At 42.0% G+C, this 18,493-nt stretch overlaps 2 protein-coding genes across 2 annotated transcripts; one reads left to right on the top strand and one right to left on the bottom strand.

Annotated features, from left to right (window-relative positions):
- Positions 1–42: 42 nt before the first annotated feature.
- On the bottom strand, positions 43–10,235 carry ehhadh (enoyl-CoA, hydratase/3-hydroxyacyl CoA dehydrogenase). Its single transcript, XM_084544595.1, has 7 exons — positions 9,664–10,235; positions 8,097–8,200; positions 6,961–7,130; positions 6,531–6,642; positions 5,846–5,950; positions 2,497–2,838; positions 43–2,093 (listed from the first exon to the last, which is right to left on the bottom strand). The coding sequence occupies exons 1-7, from the start codon at positions 9,735–9,737 to the stop codon at positions 841–843; spliced, it is 2,160 nt and encodes a 719-aa protein (XP_084400721.1). The 5' UTR covers positions 9,738–10,235; the 3' UTR covers positions 43–840.
- A 157-nt stretch (positions 10,236–10,392) lies between these two features.
- On the top strand, positions 10,393–18,455 carry tmem41aa (transmembrane protein 41aa). The gene is made up of 5 exons (XM_084544596.1): positions 10,393–10,680; positions 11,686–11,836; positions 12,306–12,467; positions 12,856–12,994; positions 13,772–18,455. Exons 1-5 carry the CDS (start codon positions 10,505–10,507, stop codon positions 13,990–13,992), a joined length of 849 nt encoding a protein of 282 aa, XP_084400722.1. The 5' UTR covers positions 10,393–10,504; the 3' UTR covers positions 13,993–18,455.
- The last annotated feature ends 38 nt before the right edge of the window (positions 18,456–18,493 follow it).

Raw genomic sequence — 18,493 nt, 5'->3', positions numbered from 1 at the left:
GGCCAGTATAAATCACAAGAGTCTGGGATTATGACAGCTCTTTATTAAGGTATCAGATCATATTATTAAATAACAGTCTTAATTAATAATCAATGATGTAGGAAAATTAGAAAGCTTATTTTTATAGCATGCAAATGTTGTGAGCTCAGAGTAAGGCACAGTTCCCATTTAAGTCACATTATTGTATTTGTATCGTCTGTATTCTACTATGTAGTTATTTAGACACATTTGTGCAATTTAATTCATTCAACTGCCCGTCACAGTTGGTTCTTTTGACGTTGTGGTAGAGAGGCAGTTGTTTCAGCTGTAGCTGCAGTATGCTGAACACTGTTTCTGGTGTTCTGTCAACCCCGCATACAGAAAAGAAACAACAATACAATCATATGAAAATACAATCAATAGACCGTCTTGGAGGACGTCAATACTTCTCTTCATTACAGATTTCTTCAACCTTCCACAAAGACATCCACGTGCATAATTCCTCCTCTTTGTGTTAAAGCTGTTACATTTTCACAACTTCCACAATCTACTGCCAGCTCAGGTTAAATGACTGTGAAATTACCTACTTTCCACGGATCTCTGTCCGCACTCACCATTGACAGTTTTCATACACTTTTATATATTTTCAACTCTCTGCATTTCTGTTACAGACAAAAAGTCAATGAGGTTTTGATTGGTTTAATGTCTACATTTCATTGTGAAGGTACCTTTGTGTACATACTACAGCCTTTATAAACCCCATATGAAAAATCAATCATTATTAGGTTGAAAAGTTTCCAGTCCATTACATTAATCAGAGTTGGACATTAGTGTATTAAGATGTTAAAGCTGAAATGGTGTTTAAAGCTGGCTGTGGAGTTTCCTGATGACTTCCCTCCATTTATGAATGGGTGGGCTGCCACTGGCCACCAGCCTCCGCAGCAGACTGCAGGGCTGCAGGTTGGGCACATCGGGGTGAGCCTGGTGGTAGTGCTCCAGCCTCTCCAGGACCTTGCTCAGCCCCACCATGCCTGCGTAGAACATAGGGCCTCCGCGGTACCTGGGCCATCCGTAGCCAAACAGGTAGATGACATCGATGTCTTCAGGGCTCGCAGCTATTCCATCCTCCAGGATGCGGAAGCCCTCGTTGATCAGGGCGTAGAGGCAGCGCTCCAGCACCTCCTGGTGGTCTATTCGGCGTGCCACCAAGCCGTGCCGGGCTCGGTACTCCTCCAGAAAGCTGTGCAGCCAAGGATCAGGCTTAGCTACCTGACTGCCGGGTTTGTCGTACCGATACCATCCGCTGCCTGTTTTCTGACCAAATCGCCCCTGGTCACAGAGAAGGTCTCCAAGAGGACTGTACCTTTGGCCTTGTCGGATTCTAGCTGGCTGTCCTTTGGCCCCATCAGGCGCCACCAGCCCGTCTGCCTTCCTGACTCTCCAGCCCACGTCGAGTCCAGAGAGGTCAGACATTCTGAAGACACCCATGGCAAATCCAAACTCCTCCAGCGCCGCATCTACTAACTCAGGTGTGGCTCCCTCTTCCAACAGGAAGAAAGCTTGTTCCAGGTATGGTTTCAGCATGCGGTTTCCCACAAAGCCCCGACAGTTTCCAACTGCCACACTGACTTTGCCCATCTTCTTTCCCAGCTCCATGGCAGTGGCCACAGCTTGAGGAGATGACCGTGGCCCGTAGACCACCTCCAGCAGCTTCATGACATGGGCTGGAGCAAAAAAGTGCATCCCAACCACTAGCTCTGGGCTGCGGGTTTGAGAGGCCAGTTGGTCGATGTCCAGTCCAGAAGTGTTCGTGCACAGGAATGTGCCCGGTTTACAAATGGCAGACATCTGCTGAAAGATGTTCTTCTTCAGAGCCATATCCTCAAACACAGCTTCAATGACCAGGTCTGCGTCTGATGTAGACTTGATGCTCTGACTATAGCTGATCTTATCCAGTGCAGGAGCCAACCCGCGTCTCTTAGCGCCTCGCTCCAACATGCCTGATACTGCCTGCTTTGCCTCCATCAGTTGCTTCGCATGGGTCTCCACGGCAACCACAGACAACCCTGCCTGTGCAAGTGCCACTGTAATACCTCTTCCCATGGTGCCAAGACCTTAAAGGATAAAATCACATGGTCACAACACAACAAGCATCACTAGTCACACAAATACCACTGACATTTCCAATAAATTACAAAATATACAGATATAAATAATGCAGATTTTGCACAGTGGTAGACTGTAAATTGTATTAGTCCGCCAGCATAAAGTTTTCCATCGCTTGCAATTTTAATGCACAAGCTGCTGAGCTTCACATAACCAGATTGTCATACATCCAATCCTCCCTGCAGGGAAGAGAGTGTTCATCCATTAAAATTTAGCTGAACTGTAAACAAGGGTTTAGTTTCCATGGGCAACATGAATTTTTAGATGCCACACAGATAGCTTGATGAGTCAAAGTGCTTGTGCTAATTGAAAGCTTGGGACAAACAGAAATTAAAAGCCCAAAGCTCCTACCAATGACAGCTGCTTTATATATGGGCCTGGGCTTGACGGTGTCCCAGCGGGCTCCACTGGGAATGCTCCACCTGCCGACAGCTCTCTGGGCAAAGAAGCAGTACTGCAGAGCGCGTGCCTGGCCTGAGTTGAAGAGCGTGGCCATCAGCTCTTTCTCTCTCTCCATACCCCGAGCGTAGGGCAGGGTGGCAGCTGCATGCACCGCCTGGACGCATGCGACTGGTGCTATGGCTCCGCGGGCGCTCCGACGCACCCTCTGCATCGCCCCTTCAAACAGAGCGTCCAAATCAGAGGGTCGTGGGCAAGGCAAATTGCTGATACGACGTGCATCCAGTGACTGTCCTGAGAAAGGAATATGAAATAAGGAATGAGCTCTTACTTTCAGTTTGGTCAAAATAAATCATAAAACGACTCATTATACTTTTACTTTTGCACATTTACATAATTCCATTGTTTAAACTGAGAAGAGGCTCCGATTTTCCACTGCTGCCGCTTTTTTCCGCTTTCTCAAATTTGTCAACCAGCACTCATCACACAGCAAGTCAGGGTGTAATTGGTTGTTCAGGCACACTCATCCACTCAATCACTAGATAGCCCACTAGCTTCTAGGGGTAGAGTGATTTGACAGACCGTTTCCAAATAATCGTAGGGACCCTAAGAGTTCACCTTGAATAACACAGGTCTGAAACCAAATGATAAGCAGCCATTTGGTTCCGGACAAAATAGTCGGTCAATTTCGAGCCCCAAGTGCAAAAAGGGGTAAATTGAATTTTTGTGATTCTCAAGCCTCTGAGCAATGGCACAATACATGAGCAATTTTCCAGGTGAAAGTACATGAGTAGATTCAATATTAGGTCCTACAACTTAACAACACAGGACTTGCCGTCTGCTGAGATTTAAGCCAGGGAACAATGAGAGGGAAGAAGACGGCCATTCTGCTAAAATCTTGTTAAAAGCATTTCAATTTCCATTCTTGTCTCCTCTGACATGATTACATGAGACAGTAGTCAGAATCCTTCACAGCTCCACTGAATTACACTCAGCCGTGGGTCTGGGCCAGAAACTGGGTCACCATGGCAAAGCTTAAAGAGACAGCAGCCACGTTTGATTAATAGTATCCACCTAGTCCATTAAGTAACAGTTTTGTCTAATACAGCATATCATAGATGAAGAATCAATGGTGAAGGTCATTTAAGGCCAGTTAAAAGCATACTCTTTCTACAATGAATTGTCAGTAAGTCGCTGTGTGGCAGTGCAATGTGATTCCAGTGTAATTTAGGAGGGCATTATTGCAGCGGTTAATCTGTAAATGGTTGAGCTGTGGATTTGTCGCGAATGGGAATCCTGGCTGTCCTGACAGATGTAGCGGGCAGATGTTGCAACTGCCGGGGTAAAAAAGTTAATCTCGTCAGCAAGGAGAGAAGGGTGTGTGTGTGTGTGTGTGTGTGCACGCACAAGGCCACACGTGCATCAATGTAAGTGCATAAACTGCTTTTTGCACACATACTGTATGTGCCCACGTGTACACTGGTGCAGCATCTACAGATGTGACAGACGGAATTCATCCCATGTGTCTCATCAGCTGAGTCGCAATGTCACAAACTCGCACTTGGTTTGTAAATCTATTCACACACTTCCTGCTTTCATTTAACACCACCGCTAATCAACCCAAGACCAGAGCGCCCGTCAGAATCTCCGCAGATTCTGTCCTATCTCCTCAAATCTCCTATCTTGTATGCTGTTGGCTCCTCGGTCTGACTCACTGTAAGCCTTGGCTTTACTAACAACACTCACTTCCTCACCCACTCAAAGTCATCTTGGCAACGCAGTGTGGAAAAAAAAAAAAGGCATTTGTTGAAAGCATAAAACTTCAATCATCTTTTGATTTCAAAATGTCATTTTACATGCGATTCTTCCACAGACACGGCGAGACGGTTTGCTAAAGGCACAATATTAACCACTTACGGTTTCCCGCCAAGTTAAATGCATTAGAAATAAGCTGAAATGGATAAATTTCAGCTCAGCTGAGATAACGTCTCTCAAAAAGAAAAACTGTTTATTGATGGAAACATCATCTTATCATGTTTGTTTCATGTAGAAGAATCAAAGGCTTTTGTGCAACGAGTGCTCTACTGAGGCTCACAACACCACACAGCAGAGTGGGTGGTGTGTGTATTAGTACACAATGCCAGAGTGGATGTAACCCTCATAAATGATTTAATGAATAAAAGGAACATTACATCTTGATAAATGTGCTTCTTTGCTTTCTCGCAGGGTGTTTGACGAGAAGATTGATAATCAACCCAAGACCAGAGTGTTTGGCTTCATGTTTGTATGTTAAACATGAGGCCATAGCCAGGGGCTGGTCAGCTTAGCATGAACACTGGTCGAAATAGTGAGCCTAACCTCCCAAAATGTAAGACACCTAATGTATTTGGGTCCTTTCTGCGAGGAGTTTGCATGTTCTCCCCGTGCTTGCGTGAGTTTTTCCCGAGTGCCCCGGCTTCCTCCCATATTCCAGAGACATGCTTATTAGGTTAATTAGTGATTCTAAATTGACCGTGGGCGTTCATGTGAACAGTTTGTCTCTTTGTGTTAGCTAAACCGGCGACCTCTGCAGGGTGTAGCCCTGTCACCCAATGTCAGCTGGGATAGGCTCCAGGCCCCCAGTGACTGAAGATTAGCGGTTATAGATAATGGACGGGTGGATGGATGGAATATAAGATGTATAAATACAGTCAATGACTGCTGTTAAACTGTTTGGTAGAATAACATCACTTTCTGCACAAGCAAAAAAAAATTAGAGTACGCCAATAAATAGTGCTAAATAAATCAGTGTTACGTTTTATTAAATTTTTCATTTGAGTTGAGGCTTTGGAAATCTAAGCGCATTATTCTTTACAAAAACTGAGAAATCATTCTTCCTAAACTGCAGGGACGTGGCACACTTTAGCAATCCATTCAGTAGGCAAACAGGTCTGATTTACGCGCGCAGGGCAACCCTCGTCACACTAAATGATGGGTGAGGGTCCATTATTAATATTCTAGGAAAGTTTGTCCCTTTTCGCCCTTCTGAATAATACAGCAAAAGCAGTGAAGACATCAGAGCACATCTGACAGAGCCATGAAACATTTATGGCTTCTGTGGTGGAGGATCTGGCTGCTCTGTTTTCTGCTTCCTTTGACTTCCCCAACCCACACATAGACACTTCTTGATGTCGGACCTGCCTAAAATAACCGCTCTGGGAGGAATTTCTCCTCCTTCCACCGAGTTAATTTTTAAACCACTCAAGTGAGAGGATATTCTGTGCCACCGAGTTCCTTGTGCACATTTTGTTCCGCGTCTCACCTGCAACGCGTAAGGCAAACTTCACTGCTTCCTCCACAGCGTTGTGATCAGTAACCTGATCCACTATTCCAAGCCGCAGTGCCTCTGCAGCAGTCACATGGCGGCCTGTGGGAGACATGGCACTCATCATGGCTCTATATGAGTGACACTTCAGATGATTAGATTAAAAACAATATGAGATGAATATATAAAAGCAGCAACATCCTCTGATTGATTATGGATTTCATCAATTAAATGCAAAATGCCACAAAATACAAGAGAATAGATGAAATAATATGAAGAATTACAGTTTGTCATTTCGGGTAATCTGACATCAGCACTGAATCACAACAGAGGAATACCAGGAGGAGCTCAGGGTAAACCTTAACACGTGCTGACCCCTGCTGGTCATTAGAATAAACTGTCTCATAGTAAGCGCAGCATTCTTTTGTACTAGTACATTGAAATCAACAGTTCTGCTATGTCAATAATTGATTTTAGTAACTATAGCATACAGGGACATCTATATGTTGAAGTAGTATTTGGCTGCAGCTACTACAAAAAAAAATTGTGTCCACTGACATAACTGCGTAAGAAAAACGTGCTAAAGTGTGGTGATTTGTGACATATTATGTATTTAGTTTAGTACTAAATCTACAGATATCCACACTGTCAATGTCAGACAGCGTTAACCTGTCTTTGCTACCTGTGGTGATGAGATCTAAGGCAGCTGGCACACCGATGAGCCTTGGCAGGCGTTGGCTTCCCCCTGCAGCTGGCAGCAGACCCAGAGTCACCTCCGGAAGCCCCAGTTTGGCCTGAAAGGACACAGAAACACAAAGTTTAATGAATGGAAGTTAGTAAAAATAGTGGGTTTGCATGATATTCAAACAAACAGCTTTCTATGTTGAATGGACATGGCTTACATGAGTCAACAAATATACTGTGGATAAACTACAAATGAGAACATCCTGCTATTTCTTTTCTAATGACTCAAGATTTATGAAAAGACAAATCATTGAACATTCAGGAGGTAATGTGAAAGATAGAACTGTCAGACACTGATGCAGCTCAACACTGACTGTCCAGAGAGACACTGACTGGGAGAGACAGAGAGGTCAGAGGCGTGAACTAACTTTAGAGTGTGCGATTCGATAATGACAGCCAAGTGCCAACTCGAGGCCTCCGCCTAAAGCGACACCTTCTATGGCTGCCACCACCGGCTTGACTGAAGCCTCGATGGCGTGGATCATCGGTATCAGCGGAGGACCGGAGAGGTTTCCCCCAAACTCCTTGATGTCCGCCCCTGTTACACAAAATCAGATGGATCAGTGAGGTTGAAACGCAAAGAACAGAAAGGACAGACTTACAGTAATGTGAGATGCATATAGTTCAACAGAGAAGATTGTTTCTGGATGGATGGATTTAATAAAAAGGCAGTCCAGTGTCTAGATTTTAGAGGGACCTATTGGGAGAAATGCTATATAATATCATAATTATGTTTTTGTAGTGTATGATATCAAGAAAACAAGAACAACTGCGTTGTCATTAGCTTAGTGAGCGACAGAGGGACTGGGTCGTCTTCCACGCCGTCCTTTATATGGCACCGCCATGTTCCTACAGTAGCCCAGAATGGACAAACCAAACACTGAGTTTAGTGAGGGAGGGCTTTGCTTCTCCTAGATGCTTGGAAGAGGAGGGTGAAACAAGAAGTACGCAGTACATTGAAAACTACAACCTACACACTGAGGGAAAGTTTAATATACAACTATTGATTTATTTCATTTTGTGCAACGAGTGCTCTACTGAGGCTCACAACACCACACAGCAGAGTGGGTGGTGTGTGTATTAGTACACACTGCCAGAGTGGATGTAACCCTCATAAATGATTCAATGAATAAAAGGAACATTACATTTTGATAAATGTGCTTCTTTGCTTTCTCGCAGGGTGTTTGACGAGAAGATTGATAATCAACTTTTCGATTCTGAAATTAGACTTTTACTTGGAATAGCATTTGTTTTTTAATCTTCCTTGATAAGCCTGTTTGTGCGAGGGACCCACCCCCCCATACATTAAATGAAATCACTAAATGGAAGACCCCAAGAGAACAATGTGGGATCAAACTCATCTATTGATTGCTATCAGAATGTCTTGGAATTGCGCTGTTTTGTAGAAGATGCTTAAAAAGCTCATTGCTAAGGACTGACAGATTTGGAGTTGCATCACCATAGTTATATTAAAGAAAATTTAAAAAAAAAACATTATCCGTACCTCCACAGAATTTTCCATTCTGGCCACATATGACCAAAGACTTCACCTCCGGCTCACTGAGCGCTCTCTGCACCGTGTCAACGATGCCTTGCCTCACCCGCGCACTGCATTAAAAAAAGACACATGTTTTTATTGCCCTTTTGTTACCTTTATATGCAGCTATGAGAGAAAGAGATATGCTACAATTAATACCAATACGATATTTCAGTGTTATGTTGTTGTGACTTTCTTAGTGCTGCTTACTTTCTACAGGAAGTCTCTCCTGCCTCAAGCCATCGTACTGTACAACTCCTCATCTGTGTGTGACAGATGACACTCTGGACTTTTGTTTTTCTTGAACATTTGCACATGGTTGTTTGGTAATTGGTTGAAAATTCATTACATTTCATTGCAATTTAATTTAATTTTTAATATTGACTTATTTTTAATATTCACTTATCTTATAATTCTTGTAAATATTGTATATAGATTTTTGTTTTTTTAGTTCTCCATTTTTTTATTGTTGATTTTAGCTGGTTGTTATATTTTATGTATGGTGTCGAGTGCCTTTTCCCAGTTTGGCAAGTTGACAACAACCTCCATTACTCAGTAACAGTGTGTCACAATTCACAAGGTTTCCAAGCAAAACGTTTTACTTGTGCTCACAAAATGTAGTAAAACTCTCACAAATTGTCCTATGTGTACTTCTTATTTGGGATAGCCAATTGCATAACTCTAACACTATAGACGTGGTATAAAGATCAGCTATAGGCTACATGTATTTTCATAAAAGTCACCCTAGCCTCCTGGGACCCGATAGTTCCATTTTTATCCTCTGTGGAAGACATGAGTCTCTAATGGATATTTCAGAAACTGTATAAACTAAAGAGTTGAAACCTGTTGTGCCATGTAGAGGACATCCCGGCCTTTTCAGAGGCATATCATTGTTTGGGGTACACCCACTGTGTTCCTATTTGGGTCAGGAGCAACATGTCAGATTAGCAGTTAAATACATTAATGTGATGTTATTTGTATTTGTTTGACAGCAGAGATGAATTTGAGTATAAAAGAAGAGGAGAGAGTTATTTATTTATTTATTTTTTTAAATGGAGAAAGGACTACCACTCAGAGATATGACCCCTGACGCATGAATCCTTGCACTGAATAAACTGTAAGGCTGATGACAATCCAGTTAAGGGTTCAGGTTAGGTTCCTTCGGTGGACATTTTGAAATTGCTGATTTCTCATACTGATCATTGATCATTCAGAATATTGGCATAAAAGGTAAACAACATTCCAGTTAACTATATTTAAGTTACAGATGTTGTTGCTGCAACAATTTGGTCCAATCAGACAAGAAAACAAAGAATTTGCAACCTGTCGTCCACTATAAAGGACATTCTATAAATACCTAATATAAAATGTTTTGGGGGAAAAAATCATTGTAACATGTTATTTGCACCCAATACACTCAAATTATGCTAAAATTACAGAAATTCTCAAACTTTAATTTTGCTGGGTCTCAGGAGGACAAAGGAAGATTGCTTGGAGTAAATAAAGATTTCTGCAGCTGGTGGCCATAGTTTACCTGAGTGCATTCACAGGAGGATTTTGAAGAGTAATCAAGCCAACAGCTCCCGAAATACGAGTATACTGGGCCATCGTGTCGAAATCTTCAGGCAGTCTTTTTGGTATGCAGGCTGAACTTTGAAACTTCTCTCCTGCCAGCAGGGCTACCTTTGCCACACTCCCTCCACCACCAGTTGCTGCGGATTTATTCCAAAACGCCTTCTTCGTCGTATTACTTCCTGAATCCTCAGAGACAGTTCAGGAACGAGAGGACGCACTAGAAGAGTGCCTTAGTCCGTCTGTGTCACTTCTTCGTCGAACATTTTAAGCTAACCAATATTCGAGAACTCAAAGGTTACTTCTTTTTGTAACGTTAAATAGGACTGATAGCTGTGTGCATATAAATATTTATATATGATGACGCCAAATAAACCTTTCACCACAATTCTGACAACGCCCCCTTAGGAAGTGTGTACAGTTTAGTAGCACTGGTGTAGCTTGTACGGTGTCATCTTTGTGTTAGAGCATCTTTGCTGAATTGTAGTTTCAAAACAAGGACAGAGCATGCGCCCCCACCTGGACTGGAGGCTGAATATGAGCGCTCAGTTTATTTCCTTCTTTAGTTTATATAAAGAAATAATTTGCTATTATTTTTGATATTATTATAGTAGCTGTAGGCTAGTTATGGCTCAATAATTATACACATTTTTCAGTGAAATATCACAATAACCCTTAACCCTCAATAAAGAAAAGATGGGCGTGACGTCACTGCGGCGGTTGGTCGCCTTTGCGCGCCGTTGTTCTCACTGACAACAACAATCCGGAGGTGAGTGTCTCTTCTAGCTAACACACAGGTGAATATGCGCTCCCTCGTCGGACTCGTCGCTGTGGTTGTCGCAGCCAGCTTCTATCTGTATTCGCTGTCCCTTTACCTCCCTGCGGCACCACGAAGACTTCCTCACAGGGGCGCCGGGAGTAAACATGCGGAGACAGCGGAGTCCGAGGAGCCCACTGACACCTCACAAGAGCCCAGCAGGTGACTGGCGTTAGCCGCTAGCAGTTAGCCACAGAAGATAAACTATGTGTTTTGTTGGTTTTATACAATGTACATCATTAAAAGCATTCGTGTATTCAGTTTGTGAGCTACTGTTAGCTATTGTTAGCTAATGTTTAGTGTGCTTTTTCCACCTTGAACCAGTCTTTCATAAAGACTTAATAAAGTAGCTGGGAATGTTTGCAGCTCATATTAGTCAATGTTTTGTTGTTGTTGTTGTTTTACATAAAGGGACTGGAATTTCTGCACTACACCTTAGCTTCATGTTGGTTATGGTTTTCATATGTGTTTTGGAGGCTGTTGTTTATATCTGCTATTGAATGGGATTGTGTTGTTTTGACACATGTTTCTTTATTATTTTGACAACCCTATTTTATTTTAGTCAGTGGGCTCGGCTAAATATCAGAAACAGGTTTGTGTTTAATTCAGTACAGTTTAAAACACCACAGTCATCATCCTCCAAAATGACAATTCAGTTAAATTACCTCTTTTCTTACTGTGTTTCACTATAAACTGAACATTATAACTAACATTATAACAGGGGGTTTAGTGCAGGACTGTTAATCCATCCCTTCCTGTTCTGATACTTTTGGACATCCATTTCATACAGGTATTCTGCGTGATATTGAAAATGTAGGTTTAAAACGTCATACATTTAACTTTTTATTTGATAATTCATTATGCCATTATGGAAATATTCCCAGGAATCCTGTATATTATGTCACACGACCGGATGCCACAATCACGCTTTATTCTTTTAGCTAAATTTAAGTCTAACCTACTAAAAAAGCATCTCAGCTTTAAGGTAATGTGTGTTTACAACAGTCACCAGCGATGAAGGAGGGTCTTGCTGACTGTTTATGATTTAAAATGTACTGTTTAAGTGTTTAAATAGTTTTAATCTTTTGTCCTTTTTGAGAGTCCCTGTGCGGGCACGGAAAAGAAGAGTGAACGATGCGACTGACTTGACTCTGCGTGTTCTCACAGGTTGAAGTTCCCTTCAGACTTGGAGGAGCTGCGTGAACTGGCGGAGCTGTTGCAGTTTTACAAGACAGAGCACACTGGATACGTGCTGCTACTCTTCTGTAGCGCATACCTCTACAAGCAGTCCTTTGCTATCCCTGGATCCTCATTCCTGGTAAGATTAAAAACACTAAAAATGATGAAGGGAGGCATTCATTCATGTCTCAAAACATGATTAACGTAAATTATTTGACATCTGTGGAGAGGAATTAGTCACAGCATTTTTGAATGTTGGAATGTTTTTCAAACAAATGAATGGAGAATAAAATGTCACTTGACCTGCACGTGTTTTGTGGCTTTTCTTTAAAGACTTAGCACAAAGGATAAAAATAATCAGATCATGCAAATCAGAGTGGGCTGCTCTTTGTTTCTCTTCCTCATGCTTTCTTTCACAACTGAGTGTGCACCACAGAAAAAAAGCACCAAACCACACACACACCACATGCAGCTTAAGGCACCTCTCACCCAGTGCCTTATTTTTCTAACCACTGTTAAATCACAACAGTGGTTCAGAGCTGATCTGAACACACACTGTGATGATGCCTACTAACACAGGCCGTTGGTCTCCACTTGTCATTGTGCAGAACATTCTTGCAGGAGCTATATTTGGACCATATCAAGGACTTATACTTGCCTGCTTGCTCACGACTGTGGGCTCGACTATGTGCTACCTCCTGTCTCAAGCCTTCGGAAAACGTTACATTGTAAACCTCTTTCCCGATAAAGTCTCCATGCTACAGAGGAAGGTACGTCTGTGTAAACATGTGAACAGAACTCATTCAAGTCAACAAATAAATGAAACAGCAAGAGCACAAGAGCCTAGCTGGGCGTTACACTGTATCTTCATTTCTTGTCTGTACTTGGCAAAGCAACGCTGATGACAGATTTGTTTTTCCAGTGTTATTCACTAATATTATTTCGGAACAGTAAAGTCCTGATTCTTGGCCAATGGTAACACAGTCAAAAGATGATTCCTGTTATGTTTGTGCTGATAAGCTGGATGTTGCTTACTGTTACGGTTTTCTCACCCTGGATGATCCGAGGATGTGACACAGCTCCTGACACACAGAAGAGAAATTACATGGAACACGCACATCTGTCCGCCCCCTTAAAGTTAACCTCCGTCTCTTCCAGGTGGAGGAGAACCAGGACTGTTTGTTCTTCTTTCTGCTCTTCCTCAGATTCTTTCCCATGACTCCCAACTGGTTTCTGAATATGTCTGCTCCGATTGTCAACATCCCCATCACCTTCTTCTTCTGCTCGGTCTTCATTGGTAAGCACACACACAAAGGATCTGATTCGTGACTTGTCAGTACATGATGCACCTCCAGACTCCTCATTCATTGTACGCACTGTACATCGTGTAAAGTCCAAATATTGGAAACATGGAAAGAGGAGTCATCTTTCAATCAAATAATTCTACAAAAAGATGTATAACTAGTTTTAAACATTTGACATTCCCCTTAAAGACAATATTTATTTGCTGCATCTCTTTTGATAGATTTATACTTGGGGTTTCAATGTAGCTACAGAACCCAAACCTAAGGACTAGGTTGTAAATGTATCTGTACTGCAAACTTCAGACCTGTGAATGTAAATGCACAAAGTTACACAAAGTAAATAAAACTATACAAACTAATTTATTGCTTATTAGTGAGTTGATCAGTGCACTTGCGATTCTAAAGAGCTTTGTCTCACGTTGTTTTTAACTTTTACCACAAACTCATTATCCCAGACCAGTTTGCAGCAGTCAGCCTGATATCTGCAGGGGAAAAACACACACATTTATTCAGTTGTTTGCTTAGGCAGGACGGCTCTTCCAGTCTTTGAATACACCTCAGTTACACCTTGTTAAAAAAAAAGAGTGTAAAAGGCAATATAGGGAAATATAAGGTGTAAGTATGGTGGACTAGAGTGCTGTTGTGCAATGCAGTGCAGTTGCAAAAATAAGATGTGTAAATGTTCAGTTGTCTACTTACGTTGGGGCAAAAGGAAAGGTTATGTCATCTTTCACTGCATTTTCATTTTGATCTTCTCTCTGCTTTCTCAGGCCTCCTGCCATACAACTTCATCTGTGTCCAGACAGGCGTCATGTTGTCTGAGGTGTCCTCGCTGGATGACCTGTTCTCGTGGGATCGGCTCCTGCAGCTGCTGGCCATCGCCTGTGTGGCTCTGCTGCCCGGCGCCCTCATCCGCCGCTTCAGCCAGAGACGCCTCAAACTGGATGTCCAGTCGCAGAACGGACTCGTCACAGATAAGAAGGTCCAGTGATTTGTCCCTGGAATGAGTTTGTCTATTGGTCGTCTTGATGCCTTCTGCCGTAAAGAGCAAATTTATACCGGGTGGGGACTTTTTAGAAAACCTTCGTGCACAGGTGTTTAAAGGTTTCTTTTATCTGGAGTGCTTTGCTTTTCTGGAGCCACCCAGAGATGGAAACGGATGTCGGTTCACGGAGGAATCTGAAGCTGAAGATTTTGTGTCAACTAATGTTGTTTTTTCTGTGCCACAACATGTGAGCCCAGCATACAGTGTTTGTATTGAAATGATGAATGTACAGAAATGATACGGACAGAGGGAAGGATTTTGGGGAAACTTTGCTCTTGCTCCCCTGTTATAGAGTAAGAGTACTGCTCGTGTGTACACAGCTACTGTTCAAAGTGCCTGTCACGCAGGTTTAGACTCAAACCTCTACCTCCAACAGGGTCATGTGGAAAACATTCAGTGTTATAGGCTGACCCATGTTTGTAGAGACAGGTAGTTCAGTTTTGTTGGGGTTGTATAAGTTATTATTTTTTTGTAACTGATTATGTTTGCAACATATTGAAATAAAGTACAAAGGGCAGTTTTTACAATTTTTCCAATTCTGATCTGAAGCTGTTTTTTTAGCTTAAGTGTACAACGTAATTTAGAGACCAGAGTTTGGCCTCTGCAAAACCAGGAGTGATTTTGAGTAACTGGATTTTTGTGGTGAATTGTGTAGGTCTGTTTACTATGTGAATTATGAACATTTGAAGCTTTAATACTGATGCATGATCATGATCCATGAATCTTTTGAACTGTATGGAAGTGTTTACACTGAATAAAGTGTTATTTTATTTGATGAGAATGTAAATCCTTTTAAATATTCACATTAACAGAAGATAATCTTGTGCACAGCCACAAGTTGGTGGAGGAACAATGTATGAAAACCGGTCGAACAGAAACAGAAACCGGGGACACAGGCGATGTCTAGAGTGGTTTCGTTTATCAGTAGTCAATCAAACCTGTTTTGCATTGTGGCTTCCACGGGCTCACTCTAATCTGTGACAGTGTGAATTCCCACTGTATGAGTGTGAATCATAGTAGTGCTGATATGTCATGTTGTAAATGATGCCACACCTTCATTTCAGAGGTGCCAACACTTTGAAAAAAAAAATAAAACGCATAAAACAAAATTTCTTTCAAATATTCTTTATTGCTCAGATCCAGGTTGCTCAGCAATACAGTTCACTCACAACTCAAAATAACAGCATGGCTGTTACCAGAAAGGCATGGATCCACAAGATGTATTCAAAATGGATCATATGTCTGTCCAGCGCACAGTCACCAATTACCTTGAGGTGTTTGGGACCTTTTGGCCTGTGGGAAATGTAGGACGTGAGGGTTGTGACCTACTGAGGAAACAAAAGGAATCTCCCAAAATGGTGAAATGCAGTTAAGAAGTGGATCCATGTAAAACCACTATTCAAAGTCTAGTGCTATGTGAAGTGTAGTACATACTGGATCGCCTGCAACAGTCTCATGCAATGCTTTGCATTTTCTCATTTAACAACAAGATAGGACAAAAAACACTGCTGTGGTTCTGCATACATCTGACCCAACTAAATCCTTCATCACCTAATCCGTAGTTTTTGTCGGACGCCCTCTGGTCTGATCAGTTCCAAAGGCAGAAGACCTGCTTTTTCTGTCCACCCTTCTGCTTCGTCAAGCAGGCAGATCTACTTTGCATTCCCCCCCCATTTCCAATTCCTGAATCTGTTCAAAATCCTAGCTAGGATACTTTTCAACCACAATTTAACAGCTAGTATTACTGGTAGTGATCTAACAGGAATGAATATTTTAAAGAATCCCAGACTATTATTATTATTTTAATCAGTGTAAATGACAAGAAAACCAGATCAACAGAAAACAAAATAAAGCCTAAGCTATTCAACCACTGTGTGATATGACTAACAACACTGTACACCCTCAGTGATGTGTGTAATTGTGGTTTTCAGGTACTGAAAATTAATGCCTAGCAACACCCCACAAAACCTAGAAACACCAATCCTCGGAAGTAAAAGAAAAGGTTACTATCATCGTGACAGGTTTCTCCTCAGACTGCGGTTGGCTCAACAACCGGGATGCTCTTCTCACAGTGACACTGAACCAGCTGGAGGGAAACCTGCGCTTATAAAGAGCCAAAAACACAAGAGAGGCAGAGGTCTGAAGGGTCCTCCGCATTGCAAGAAAAGAGTCTCAACTTCAAAACTGCTCTAAAAAAATCCCTACTCCTGACAGTCAGACAAACCATTTAGTGACAAACTACGATTTTCCAGTGCTACCGTGAAAAAAGCCGTTTTCTCCAAGACATGCCCTACTCAAGCGAAGCAGACCACCACAGGAGTCATGCGTTCGAATAGAAGCACCGTACTGCATTGGCGTGGGTAAGGTCAGGGTAAATGAATCAGGTCCTGGTGAGCTATCATCATGAGTATGAGGTACTGTTCCGGCTGTGGGCGAGGCTTGCTGAAAAAAGCCCCAGGCATTGTGTGAGTTTGATAGACCTTTATGTTTTATTTTAATTTAAATTTTTATAGCACTGCTAGTCTGTGTTCACTGGGACGAAGAAAAAAATAAAAAAAAAGATCGTCTGATGACAAAAGTCTGCTCTCCAAAGTGAAAAATCAGCTCTTGACAGTTAAAAAAAAGTCCAAAGACGTAACGCTAACTTTCACTATATCATTCATTTATTTAATTCCTTTGCCCTACATTAGGTTTTAGTAACTAAAAGTCAGCCTTGGATTCGGAGAGGTAATTCTGAAATGTACAGCACAAAAAAAAAAATCAAAAAAACAAAAATCGGTAGATCGATGAGAAAGCCATTTAGAGGTCAGTTTGAGGGAAATTGTGACGCTCTAAACCTCTCCCACCATCTCTCACAATGTGGGTGCTGACTGGTAAGTGTTATAGAGAGACAGAAAACGATGCATTTACTGTATGTGTGACTCTATAGTACATGTTTACAGATATACAGTTATCTTGTCGTACACAGTGACATTTCAACGACTAGAGTTGTTCTACATTCTACACAGGAGACTAGGGTCATACACCGTGTCCAAGAGTCCCGTCAGTGTATTTTTGCAGCTTCGTGTTTTCTTCAAATCAACCCCAGAGTATGCTTTTATCAAACAGAGCTGGTAAGATTGGGTTGGATTGTTATAAAATTCTTTTTTCCCCCCACAAGTTAATAAACTTCATAGTTTTTTGTATTTTTGTTAACATTTTTTTTTTTTTTAAGTCTCAAAAAACCTGGAGGTATAGTTGGGAGAAACAGGAGGTACAGTTGGTTAGTTTCTGTTTATATCAACTGATTTTGTATCTTTTGTCTTTCCCCGATGGTGAAATCAGTACACAACATCCACGTTCAGAACCACATCGGGCAGGTATGTACCCCTTAGATCCTGCTCTTCATTCCTTTCTAGCAAAATCGTCTTGGAAAATGCTTTGTATCATTAAGAGGTTGTATGGCGATCCAGGCAAACACAGTCCAACAGAGTTGACTACAAAGTTTCACTAGTCGGCTGGACCTGAAGAGATAGAAATTACTGTAGGTCTTTTCTCTCCCTCTTTTTTTTTTTTTTAACCATTAAAAAAGAAAATTCAAAACGCTCAAAATGATCAGTTAACAAGGCATACAAAATGTGGAAAAAGGGGAAATGAAGGATTGGACTGAGGTACCCTGAAGCCTGAGGTAGATCACAATACTGACATGCGCACTGTTCACATCCTGACCGAAGTTAACGCGGTGGTTCACTTTACTGTTCTCCTATTTTCTCATTTTTTTTTTAAAATTCATTATATTATTATTCATAGTCTAGTTTTCAAGAAAATAAACACTTCCCTTCAAAATAATATGGCAGTGTCCCACTGAGGAAAAAAAGAAAAGGACTTTGTTTTCTTTTTGTTTCTTATCAATAGCTCTCATCACAAAATAGGAAAAAATAGATTCATAAATATTACTCTCTCTTTTTATATATATATACACACACACTCACGCACGCACGCACACACACACACACACACACACGGAGGAAGCTGTGCGTATTGGCAATAACCTTGCGTCTGGAAGATGAAGCTGATGGGTGATATCCGAAAAGGTGATGAAATAAGGCAACAAGCTTCCATGGTCTTTCCAAAGTAAAGCACAAGGGGACACCAGGACCTGCGTGTCCAGCGTGCTCGCAGAGCAAGGCGGCCAGCTCGCCAAAATAAAACAACAAAGGGGGTCGAAGAAAGGAGTGAGAGTGGGGATGACAATCTGCGTGCCGCCGGCCTGGCCTGCTGGACACGGCAGGGGTGATGTTTTCTAAAAAGGCTGCATATCGTACATTCACAGCTGTCATGCCATTTTAGAAAGCTCCCTGACAAAGAGAGGGTTAAAGCCAAACGCGGCTGCGGTCACGTTTTGCGGTTGTGTGTGTACCACAGGTCAAACAGTGCCTCCCGACACCCCCCCCCCCCCCCCCCCTCC

This window comes from Chelon labrosus, assembly GCF_963514085.1.
Source record: "Chelon labrosus genome assembly, chromosome: 5".
In the NCBI taxonomy this organism is placed as follows: domain Eukaryota; kingdom Metazoa; phylum Chordata; class Actinopteri; order Mugiliformes; family Mugilidae; genus Chelon; species Chelon labrosus.
The sequence above is the reverse complement of the archived record's forward strand: the minus strand, read 5'-3'. Positions and strand labels throughout refer to the sequence as shown.